Source organism: Zootoca vivipara, chromosome 6 (assembly GCF_963506605.1).
Source record: "Zootoca vivipara chromosome 6, rZooViv1.1, whole genome shotgun sequence".
NCBI lineage: Eukaryota > Metazoa > Chordata > Lepidosauria > Squamata > Lacertidae > Zootoca > Zootoca vivipara.
This window is the reverse complement of record NC_083281.1, coordinates 29,529,711-29,540,821: the sequence shown is the minus strand read 5'-3', so window position 1 is coordinate 29,540,821 and position 11,111 is coordinate 29,529,711. Positions and strand designations below refer to the sequence as shown.

The window sequence follows — 11,111 nt, the reverse complement described above, 5'->3', positions numbered from 1 at the left end:
GCATAATCAAATATTCTCAACAAAAGAAAAAGAAACACTGATGCAAAATAAAAATAGCTTTATTGAGATAGGAAATGTTTCTTGAAAAAAGGCTACTTGGCATTCACAGTGCAGTGGGGAACAGATGTGTTCAGAATTTAAAAATATATAACAACTCTAAGCATTTTTCTTCTACCTATAGAGAAATCTGACGTGCCATTTCCAAACCATGGCAACCAGTTGAGGGTCACAGCTGGGTGGAGTTATCACTTCCAAAATTGCCCAAAATATAATATGAGCAAAGACTTATGAGTTTGTATGCTCTTACCATCAAGCCCATTTTTCTCTTCTGAAATACATGTACTTGCGTGTGTATCCTTATACTATTATTAATTTGTGCACTATTTATGTCTATCTAGAATAGTATGTTCACCATCAACAGATAAAGATACTACCTTCTATAGATGTACAGCTTGTTGTCACTTCTGCATTATAATCTGATGGTTGATCTGGGCAGAAACCACTCATTCCATAATAATCAAATTCAAAGGACACTTCAGCTCAGTTCAGATATGATGATCTTGGTCTAATAGTTTACTAGACGAAGGTATTATATCTAAACAAAGCATTAATCGGCATCTGTAGATTTAAAGTGCTCATCATCGATAGTGGAATAGATATGTCCCTCGCTGCTAAGAAATTCAACAGCTTTCCTGGAAAAGAGAACAAGACATAAAAGATCCAATTGGAAAATTGAGATCACTGGGTAAGTTCTCCTTTCAAAAGCCTAGGCTGCTTATATATACGTACTTCAGTGTTGGCAGATTAATACTACGCAACTGGGACTGCAGATCCTGAAGACTTATCCCCTCAGCAGATGTGGAGCTTTTAATCAAATTCAGAATCTTGAACAGAAAGAAATTAAACAGTGTTACCCAAACACAAATAGCAGTGCAGTATAGACTTACAAGACGAATATGCCATCTGCTTTAAGAAACACGTTCAATGCACATCATAATTATAATATGGAATGTTATTCCTCCTGTTGTCAGGATGAACATAACTGCTGAAATTCTAAACAGAGGTGTAGCAAAAGCAAATCAACTTTCAGCAGTGGAATATACTAAATTTAACTGATAATAAAGAGGTTAAACTACTACTGACGAAAACTACTTGCACATTTTTAGAGAGCAATTCAAGGCCTTCCTGTTCAGGAAGGTCTTTAGCAAGCTATGATCCAAACGGGATTTTATTCTGATATGATTCTTTTTGTACTATGATGGATGGTTTGGTATTTCATACTATTACTGTGTGTTTGTCACTGTCACATCAAATTACAACATTTTAGCTGATCATGTTCTTTTTATTTAGCTGCCTTGATTATTAACAAAAAGACAAAATAGAAACGATCAAAAATAAGTGTTGGAAATATGTATTTTTAAAAAATAATTTTGCAACAACAATTGGGGCATTTTGACAGAATTAATAATTCACATGCAGCTTTCTGTACTGGATCTCAGGGGAAGAACACAGCAAGAAGTGTCTTTACTCTACCCTAGCAATGTTTGCACACAAAAAGAAGAAGCAAGGCCCTAGCTTATGTGAATCTCCCCTGCTGCAATTCAGTTCGTTCTTAAGTTTTGGTTTTGCCATTCAGGCAAGTTACCCACTTTTTAAACAGCCAGCTGTCACTCCTAGAAGGCTGATTTAGTGTTTTATGTTGTTTGAGATCTAATGTTAGTCTAACTTGTGAGTAGACCTACTGAAAGGCCTATTCTTAGTATGGCTAGCATTGGTTATCACCCACTGCATTTATGACCTGACTGCATGGCAAATTCCCAAAGTACAATAAATTGTGCGCATGAGAGAAACTCAGAAGAGGCTGCCTCTGCAGATATAGGGGCTGAAAGCAATGGGTTCAAAGCTAGGAGTTTGTACTCTCATTAGAAAAGGCATCAAAAGTGACCCAACTCCTAAGACCTCAGACAAAGCAGTCACTGGAAGACCGAGAGACAAGGAATCTGACACTCTGCCCAGAATTGTCCTGTCATCCTTATGCATACCTGAGTCTGGTGTGCTGTGAGCCCACTCACTGGCAAGGCACCATTTCCTCCATAACTTGACGTGTTGCCCATCCCCATCAAACCAAGTGGTTGCGGCATCTTCATTGACATTGGCTAAGATACATGGAAAAGGAACAACCACCAACTTTGGTTAGTATATAATACTACAGGTGTGAAATTAGAAGTTTTAGAACTGGGGAAAACATGTGACAGGCAACTGCAAGATTCTAAAGGATAGTGATGTTGAGAGGTTCCTCTGTGCCACTGAAAAAGACCCAAGCCCGCCCTGGCTGTGCTAGTGCAAACCTCCTGCTTGCTAACACTTTCTGCGCTGCTCATTTTTCTTCACCAATCAAATGTTTCGAAGTTGTTTGCCCTCTGTGAAAAGGCTAGTGTGCACCTCGTTTCTACATGTACCATGTTGCCTTTTCTGAGGATCATATGGGCATTTACGACTTCAAGCAGGTGTGTGGTAAATTCGTTCATATCTTCAAGTGGCAGGATCTTGAATGCAACCAGGCTCTTCTTGTTCTATGATAAAGAAAACAAATGACATCTCATTGAACAGTTATTGCCCATGTATTATTTATTTATTTATTTATTTTATTTATTTATTTATTTATTTCCTGCCTTTCTCCTGACAGGGACTCAAGGCAGCTTACGGATAAAATGTTAGCTTCTAATTTTTTTACGTTAGTGATAGGGGAAAACAAACTTTTTAAAAAAATGCAAATGTGCTCCCTGCTAAGTGGCATCTTAAAACAATGGCCGAGTGCATTTTCCTAATTATGTTCATGATCTTAAGAAACTTCCACTCTCCCTTTTAAAGTCAAAGTTCAAATTTTCAGTGTTTGGATGACTAGCCCCACATCTTAAAGAGCCTTCTGCATCCAAGAATACATTAGTAAATGAACCACTCCTAATCAGCATTTTCAAAGAATTACCATATTTTTCGCTCCATAACACGCACTTTTTTCCTCCGAAAAAGCAAGGGGAAATGTCTGTGAGTCTTACGGAGCGAATGCATGGTCCCTGGAGCCGAATTGCCCAGGGGCGAAAGGCAGATTGTGTGTTGTTTTTTTAAGAAAGAGCTGGAGGCTAACAAGAGGAAGAGTGTTGAAAGGACCTGCTCAGCAGCTGATTGCAAGAGATCGGGAGGGAGATAAGGGAGCTAGCTCCCGCCCCGTCCCCTTGCCCAGGCCTCAATTGTTGTCTGCAGAGGGAGGCTGCTTGTTTCCCCAGCAACATGTGACTGGCTGATTAGATTATCTGTCTGGAAACTGTAGAAATGGGTCCCTTTCCTTTCCTAGAGAAGCTGCAGAACTGTGAGTTGAACCCCATAAAAACAGGATTTTTTCCCCCTGTGCAAAGTAAGCTCAACAACTTTGAGCTGATCCTCAAAAATGGAGCTTTCCCCCTTTGCAAAAAGATGCCCAACTGTGAGCTGAGCACCCCAAAAAAACAGGGCTTTTCCCATTTGCAAAAAAGCTGCACATCTTTGAGCTGATCCTCAAAAAAATGGAGCTTTCCCCCTTTGCAAAAAAGATGCCCAACTGTGAGCTGAGCACCCCAAAAAAACAGGGCTTTTCCCATTTGCAAAAAAGCTGCACATCTTTGAGCTGATCCTCAAAAAAATGGAGCTTTCCCCCTTTGCAAAAGAAGCTTCCTCAAATATTTAATGGGGGGGGGGCAAAGACACCTAGGTCTCTAGGAGTTGGCTACTATGCCTAGGACAATTCAAGAAAGCAAAATCTTTTTTTCCTTGTTTTCCTCCTATAAAAACTAGGTGCGTCCTATGGTCAGGTGCGTCCTATGGAGCGAAAAATGTGATATTATGAGTTTGATACATCATGCATTTATGAAAGTCATATTCTCTCTCTCTATGGAATATCGTTTTCACATATGCCAAATCCACTCATTCTGACACTATATTTTATACAGAGGTGAATAAAATGGAGGGGTGTATATTAGGCTTGGAAGCATGTTTCCCATCTCAGTGAACCTAGAGAGAGTACTAATAAACTAAATATAACCCAATACCCAACAGAGGAGGAACACATTTCAAATTAAGGATCAAGGACTGATTTCATAGGAGCACAGACCCTTCCTACTTAAGTAATTAATAGTCACACACAAAATGAACAGGACTCTTTATTGCAAGGATTAGTCCTTTTGGTGTGTGGGAGGGAAGAGTGGTATTAGTAATGGATAATCTTATCTTCTTACCTGGAAAGATCGCAGATGGCCTAGAACTTTCACATAGGTTTGAGGAGGCACCACAACATTCTCACTACCTGCCTCCTGTATAATAAAATTGAGAATAGAATGGTGGTTTCTTGGCCTTTACCAGCAATTTGGTAATCAAACTTGAGAAAAGTGTTTTAACAACCATCATATATAATACATGGAACAATATGGACAAAGCCATTCAAAACACAATTTTTCACTTTTCCATAATTATGGCACAGTTAGAGAGATGACAATAGTTTGCATAGTCCAATCAGAAGGGCTCCTCTTGTTTTTATGACTGCTTCCCTACAAGTTTTTCTGCTGCAATGTGTACAAGCAAGAATAAATCATTGCCTGATCACCTGTGGAACAATCATGGGCAGGGACTGGAAAGACACTAGGCCAAATTAAAAAATTATGCACCAAATGAAGTCAAATTCTGTTCAACTTGCATTAATAATTCAATCAAGCAAATTTGAACTATTTAGCTATTTTAAATTATGTATTCTACTTCTGCTACACAAGAAAAGGAGGGAGAGGTAAGATGCCAGGCAAGTCTCCTACCACCAAGTCTCCCCAGTTCTAGTTGGGCACTCTAACTATAACATTATGCTGGCTCTCTTAGTTTAGACAAACTGATATTTACATCTGCGTCGACCCACTGCCTGACATCCATCGGGGCTGCGGTCATGTCATCCACTTTGTAGAGAATGTTTGTTGGTGCTTTTTCTGCTTGCCTGATTATGCCAACAATAATGACCTGCAGAGAAACAGATGACATTTTTTACTGACACAACCTCTAGCTTCAAGTTGTATCACAAGCTTAGAAACTATCTCAAGAGCATTTAGTTAAATACTGTAACATTCTATATATTATTAACTACTGCCCACAAATCTATCCACCCCAAATGAATAATAGGTTGCCACAACCAGCAGAGATGTCTCATGATTGAGAAGAATGCTCGATTTAAGGAAGCAGGTAGGGAAATTCTGAGGAGTACTTTAGTAAAACAATCCAGGTGGCACATGACAGATTTCCTTAATCCCAGAACAATTTACATCTTACCTGCGAAAGCTCAACATCTCGGACCCTGAAAGCATCATCTACCTGTTCAGCAGAAAGTAACTGTGACACTGTACAGGGAACAATATTTTGTGATCTTGACCTCTGCAACGACAATATTTTAAAATGTTCATCTTCAGGAACTTGCTCTTTGAAAAGAAAAATATATATTGCAGAGTTCAATTAACAAGTTTTGTTGCAGCTTGAAAAAAAAATATGCACAGAACAGCAAGAATGCTTAGAGGAAGAAATGAGAAAATTTTATAAAAAATAAGCAAGAGTAGTAAAGGTGTTCTAATTAATTATCATTGTACTGCTATGGACCACTGCAAACAATTAAAATGAATGCATAACGAACTACAAAGCCTGTAAACAATTCCTTAAATATGATCCACAGATAAACCGCCACCAATAGAAATCACAGTTTTACCTCTTTCCTCATAAATTAAGACTGCCATTATCAAGTTTAAATGTTAAAATTTCAATTTCTAGCTTTGAGAGAATGGGATTTTTGTGGTGCTATTACTGTATAACTGTTATACACCAAGAAGCCAACTATTAAAACCTGCACAGAAAATAAACATGCTAATGAGTCATGAGGACCAGAACAGCAAAACTGGCCCACACATTTTGCTGCCCGAGGCAAAGAACAAGATGGTGCCCTACCCCATTCCAAATATAACCAATCAGACTAGCAATTGACTCTTACCAACAGTGGTGATGGAACAATGTCTGCACCACTATACCCAAGGGCAATAGGTTAGCTTAGGGGCAGGGAGGATAAAAATCAACGATTTTTTTTTTTAAAAAAAATTAAAAATCGGATTTTTTGAAATAAAATGCTTTTTGAGGAAAATATATTACCATCCAAAGGTTATTCCATCATGAAATAAAGATTAGTTTTTTAATTATGTAGAATAAGGTTGTATATGTTTAATTTTTTGGTAAATAAATTCCATTAATCCATTCACAATGTCATGCTCTTCCAGAGGTTTTTGTAAGATTGGGCAGTTTCTCTGCCTGCAAGATATTATCACAGATGCTTGGTTTACTTTTGCAGTTCTCAAAACTGAATTTGACTCAGCAGAGATCACATGCCTCTTCTTCACAGCAAAAATGTTATAACATGAACAGAGTTGAGAAAAAGACCTTAATCCTATTGTTCTACAAACCTATGAATACAGAATCAACCCCTCCAGTGCTAAGTTTCAAGAAGTTCAGTGAATAGAATACAGTAGAAACAATATTTTTCTGATTGTTTGGAGTGGACAGTATTTAAGTTTTTCATGTGTAGGCTGGGCTGACAGTCTTTAAGTTTCTTAAAATATATATATATTGTTTTTGTTTAGCCAAATTACTTAACAAACATGGATGTTTGTTTAAGCAAATAACATATGCTGTAATGTTATTGTTTCAGTTGAACAAATCTATTTAAATTGTTATTATTAAGGTAATGATTATTTTTCTCCTTCCTAAGTACAACAGAAAAGTTGTCCAAATACAGTACCGTATGAATGATTAACCTATTAAACTGGGGATAAAAAAACTAATTTGAAAAGTTGTTATTCTAAAAATCTTCATCTACCAGCATATTAAAGTTATACCAGCAAGAATTAGTCTTTATGTAGAAAACTATGATTTAAATCAAGCCTTACTGACTAGTGATTTAAATAGTGATTTAAATCAAATCCACCCTGCTTAGGGGCAGCAAATTCAGTTGTGATCCAAACATTATTTCTGTAACAAAGTGCATTTCATTCTATGAAACCAATATGACGACTCTTTGAGAAGGGAAGCAAATAATAATAATAAAATTTCAAATGTGTAACAGTCCTCACTTGTTACAGACAAGTTACATACCGATTTTCTTTCACCTTGGGTTGCTGAAGGTGATGCAAACCCTCCAGGTGATTGTGTATATCCACTACCACCATAACTATTGTCATAGCCACCTGGGAATGAGATCAGAATAAAATTAAGTTGCAGAGCTATTTTCACACTGTTAGGTCCCTGGACTTAAAAAGAGCAAAAGTCATCCAAGTGAATGGAGCAAAATCTATAAAAGAAGTTATAGAACACTTTAGGGAGAGTTGTGAGACACAAGGATCCTAGAAGCAATTAGTTGCAGCTTCCAAGAAACCCAAAAGAAGCCCACCACACTGTCCTGGTTCACTGATAATGATAAGCCATGGTCAGAAATAAACCACAGCTAAGCTGCATGGCCAGAGGCAGGTGACAAAACACCTGAGCAGAAGGGAAAGAGTTGGAGGCACGACCCACCAGTCATTTTAACCCACACCTCTGTCTTTGAGGATCACCCACAACACTCTCTTCCACACCCAAATACTTTACACACAGAGCTGCCCTCTCCCCACTTTGATACACCTTTTACCTCCATTTCCCCAATTAATTAAAATTCAATAAAATCATAGAGCTGGAAGGGACCCAAGGGTCATCTAGTCCAACCCCCCACAATGCTGGAATCTTAGCTAAAGCATCCATACAGATGGTCATCCAACCTCTGCTTAAAACCTGCAAGAAAGGAGAGTTCATACAATTTAATTCAAGTGATGATGAGAGTCCTACTGTGACATGGGGCGGTGACTGGATGGTTTATTGTCTTCCCCACTTCCCTCAACTTTGCCTGGCAAAGCTAAGCCAGCAGGTGCAGGAACTGAAAAGTGCCTCAAAAGTGTATGGAAGAAGGCAACCGAGGAAGAGGCCTCATCCAGAGTCATGCCATTAAGCCACCTAACTCAGTACAGCTCGCACTGACTGGCAACAGCAGCTCTCCCAGGTTTCAAGGCAGGGGACCTCTCCCAGCCCTACCTTGGAGGTGGCCAGAGACTGAACGTGGGACCTTCTGCACATCATAGCCTTTCCCCAAAGCCATCTCCCTACCTCACAGGCATAGCCACCCAGCTACTGCCAACGGAAACGAAAAGGCCCCTTTGGCCCTCCCGTCCCAGCACCAAGCATGCTGCAGTGTCAGTGGCCAGCTTCTCCAACAGTACAGCCCTCACCACTGCTCTCTGTAATGCGGGACATGCATTGGTGCTTTCTCTGGGCGAGAATCTAGCAACCCTGCCTAGTGGTTAGGGCAGCCCTGCATAGTCAAATGCTTTAAGCAGCCCCTTGGCAACTCGGTCGAGCCATGTTGAGTCTTTTACCCCAATGCACCTGCTCCTGTACCAATATTTGTGTACCTTTCCACCCCACTTTTACACTCTTCCCATTATGTTAAATGACTTCTCCAATAAAGAGTCTTCGTTCTTCCAGCAACCTTGTGACTCAATATCACTAGTTATCTGTGTTGCTCAACGTTTAACAGCTTGTTCCTTCTAGGATTAATAATGCAATTAATATTAATGCAATTAAAACAATACAATCTTAAAGACAAAGACAACGGAGACGGGAAGCTGCTGCACAAAGGGTTGTTTTTGTTTTGTTTTTGGTGGGGGAGGGAAGAGGCCTCCTAAAATGTGGGGACGCTGCCTACTAGTTTACCCATGATAGCCAGCCTTGGCTCAAGGGTACTGGCGCGCCGCCCCAAAACTGCCCCCCCTCTATGGACGCCGTAGCCAAGAGGGGGGGACAGGCCCCAAATCATTTTTTTAAATAACTCAATGAGGCAAGGCACGTCGAGGAGACTTGGACTGACTCCCAAACTCTGGGCTTGGAGAAGCGGGGCCCGAGGGCAGCAGAGGGAGGAGGATCCCGGAAACCCCCACCCCGGGAAAGAAGCTCCGCGACGTTCCTTGGCGCCAGCCGCCTTCGCGGAACCGGGGGTCTCCCCACAAGCACGCGCACCGCACACAGCCGCTCACCGGCACCGCCGAGCCACATGCCGCGAGGAGGAGGAGGAGGAGGAGCAGCGCGCGCCAAGAGGGACCGTTGCGGGAAAGCGGGTCCACGAGCTCTTCTCCCTCACCAAGCTCTTCCTCTCTCTCGCCCCGCCCCACCCTGAGCGCGCCAAACGAGCGCTCAGGATAGGCCAGCCTCCTCAAGCTGACCCGAGCGGGCCAATCGAGGAAAGGCAAAGGGGAGGTACTCGCGGGGGCGGGCCCTGTTGGAGCGCCGCGCGCGAAGCCTTGGGAGTATAGAGGGAAAGGGCTCGCGGAGAAGCGCGACGCTGTAGGTTCTCGTGCGAACGCCAAGGCTGGGTGATTCGGCTGGCGATGGCGGCGGGCTAAAGCTGTCCAAATCGGTGGCTGCCTCTTATGCGCACGCTAAAGTAATATTAAAGAACACCCCCAACCCAGATATATCTATGCAGTGTTTTTTCTCTCTCTGGGGGTACGCAGGGGTACGCATACACCAAAACATTTTGTGAATCTTTGTACTTTAGTCCATTTACTGTATTTTATTTTTCCCAATTTGAACTAAAAATTATGGTTTTCTTGAGTCAAAATGAAAGCACCCCTAAACATTTTTAAAGAAATAAAAAAAATCACTGTATCTACGTATATTAAAGCATGCTCCAAAGGGGGAAAAGTCAATATTAAAATACAGAAGATTAAAGGAATTGAAGACATCAAAACTATCCGAGCAAATCTATGTGTGTAATGCATAGATTGTTAATGGTTGCTGAGAGTTCTTAGAAGACCCCTATCCCCCCCCCACTAAGCTACAGTTCTCAGAATGGTTTAACAGACAATCCCTTTCCCCAGGGAACTGGGAATTGTATACTGTATATGTATGGTGAATTCTCCTTACCCTACAAGTGCCTTTTTGTAAAGGCTTCTTTTAAGAATGACTGCTTTCAGAGGCCATGAAGTCTACCAATAAGGGCAGTGCTATTTTTCTTCTAGAAAAAGAAGTGCTGGAACTCACCAGTTCAAATACTGTGCATGTATCGCCCAAGTCACCAGTGAAGCTCTTAACCATGCCAGTAGGTTACGATCAATAGCTAGTTCCCAGCTTGGCAGCCAATATAGATGGCAATGTTTTTTCTGTATCAGTGCAGGCTTGTCTGTTAGGCCAAATTGGGCACTGCCCCACCAACCCCAGTCTGCATCCAGCCCACCTCCACCTGCCTATCTACAACTAACCCAGAGGGTAGTAGCAGTTCCTGCCCACTTCCTCTTCCTTAATTTCATTATTATACCAGAGAGGAGGAGAGGGACGAAACTGGGATTAATCAGCTCTGTCTCTCATTGGCTCTGGGGCCACATACTGTTGGGCTCTACCAGCCACACTGGGCATATTATATCTTGTACTGTACATTAAATTTCCTCCTATGCATGACTATTCAAGCAGCAGGGGCCCTGCCCTTTCTCTTTTTCCATCTAGCCACTCCACCACCTTAGTACCACACAGTATTGTCTTTCTGGTGCCAGACAAAAGATTCACACACACATCCCAACTTCTTTAGGTGTTTAAAAGGCGCAGTCCTATACATATTGTTTACTCAAAAGTAAATGTCATTGAGTTTGATTACCCTTCCAGGTGAAAGATTGCACACCCACAATCTGTTGATTCTTTTATGTTGCTATGATCACTACGGCCCCAAATAACCTTTAATGGGAGTGAGTCCCATTGAACTCAGTGAGATTTACTTCTGAGTAGACATATGTCGTCCCCTTCTCCTAGTGCCCTCAATCTTTCCCAACATCAGGGTCTTTTCCAAGGATTCTTCTCTTCTCATGAGGTGGCCAAAGTATTGGAGCCTCAGCTTCACGATCTGTCCTTCCAGGGAGCACTCAGGGCTGATTTCCTTCAGAATGGATAGGTTTGATCTTCTTGCAGTCCATGGGACTCTCAAGAGTCTCCTCCAG

The 11,111-nt window shown here is 41.3% G+C and overlaps 1 protein-coding gene across 1 annotated transcript; it reads right to left on the bottom strand.

Moving 5' to 3' along the window:
- Positions 1–43: 43 nt before the first annotated feature.
- Positions 44–9,285, bottom strand: RPA2 (replication protein A2). Its single transcript, XM_035117965.2, has 9 exons — positions 9,162–9,285; positions 7,195–7,286; positions 5,338–5,439; positions 4,918–5,031; positions 4,269–4,343; positions 2,460–2,573; positions 2,043–2,156; positions 790–884; positions 44–692 (listed from the first exon to the last, which is right to left on the bottom strand). The coding sequence occupies exons 1-9, from the start codon at positions 9,178–9,180 to the stop codon at positions 608–610; spliced, it is 810 nt and encodes a 269-aa protein (XP_034973856.1). The 5' UTR covers positions 9,181–9,285; the 3' UTR covers positions 44–607.
- Positions 9,286–11,111: the final 1,826 nt, after the last annotated feature.

Excerpts from the sequence above, each read along its gene's own strand:
- RPA2 (XM_035117965.2), bottom strand. Across the intron at positions 2,574-4,268 it reads GCCATCTGCGATCTTTCCAG|AACAAGAAGAGCCTGGTTGC; the intron begins GTAAGAAGATAA and ends TCTTTATCATAG. Across the intron at positions 2,157-2,459 it reads TCCTCAGAAAAGGCAACATG|CCAATGTCAATGAAGATGCC; the intron begins GTACATGTAGAA and ends CATGTATCTTAG.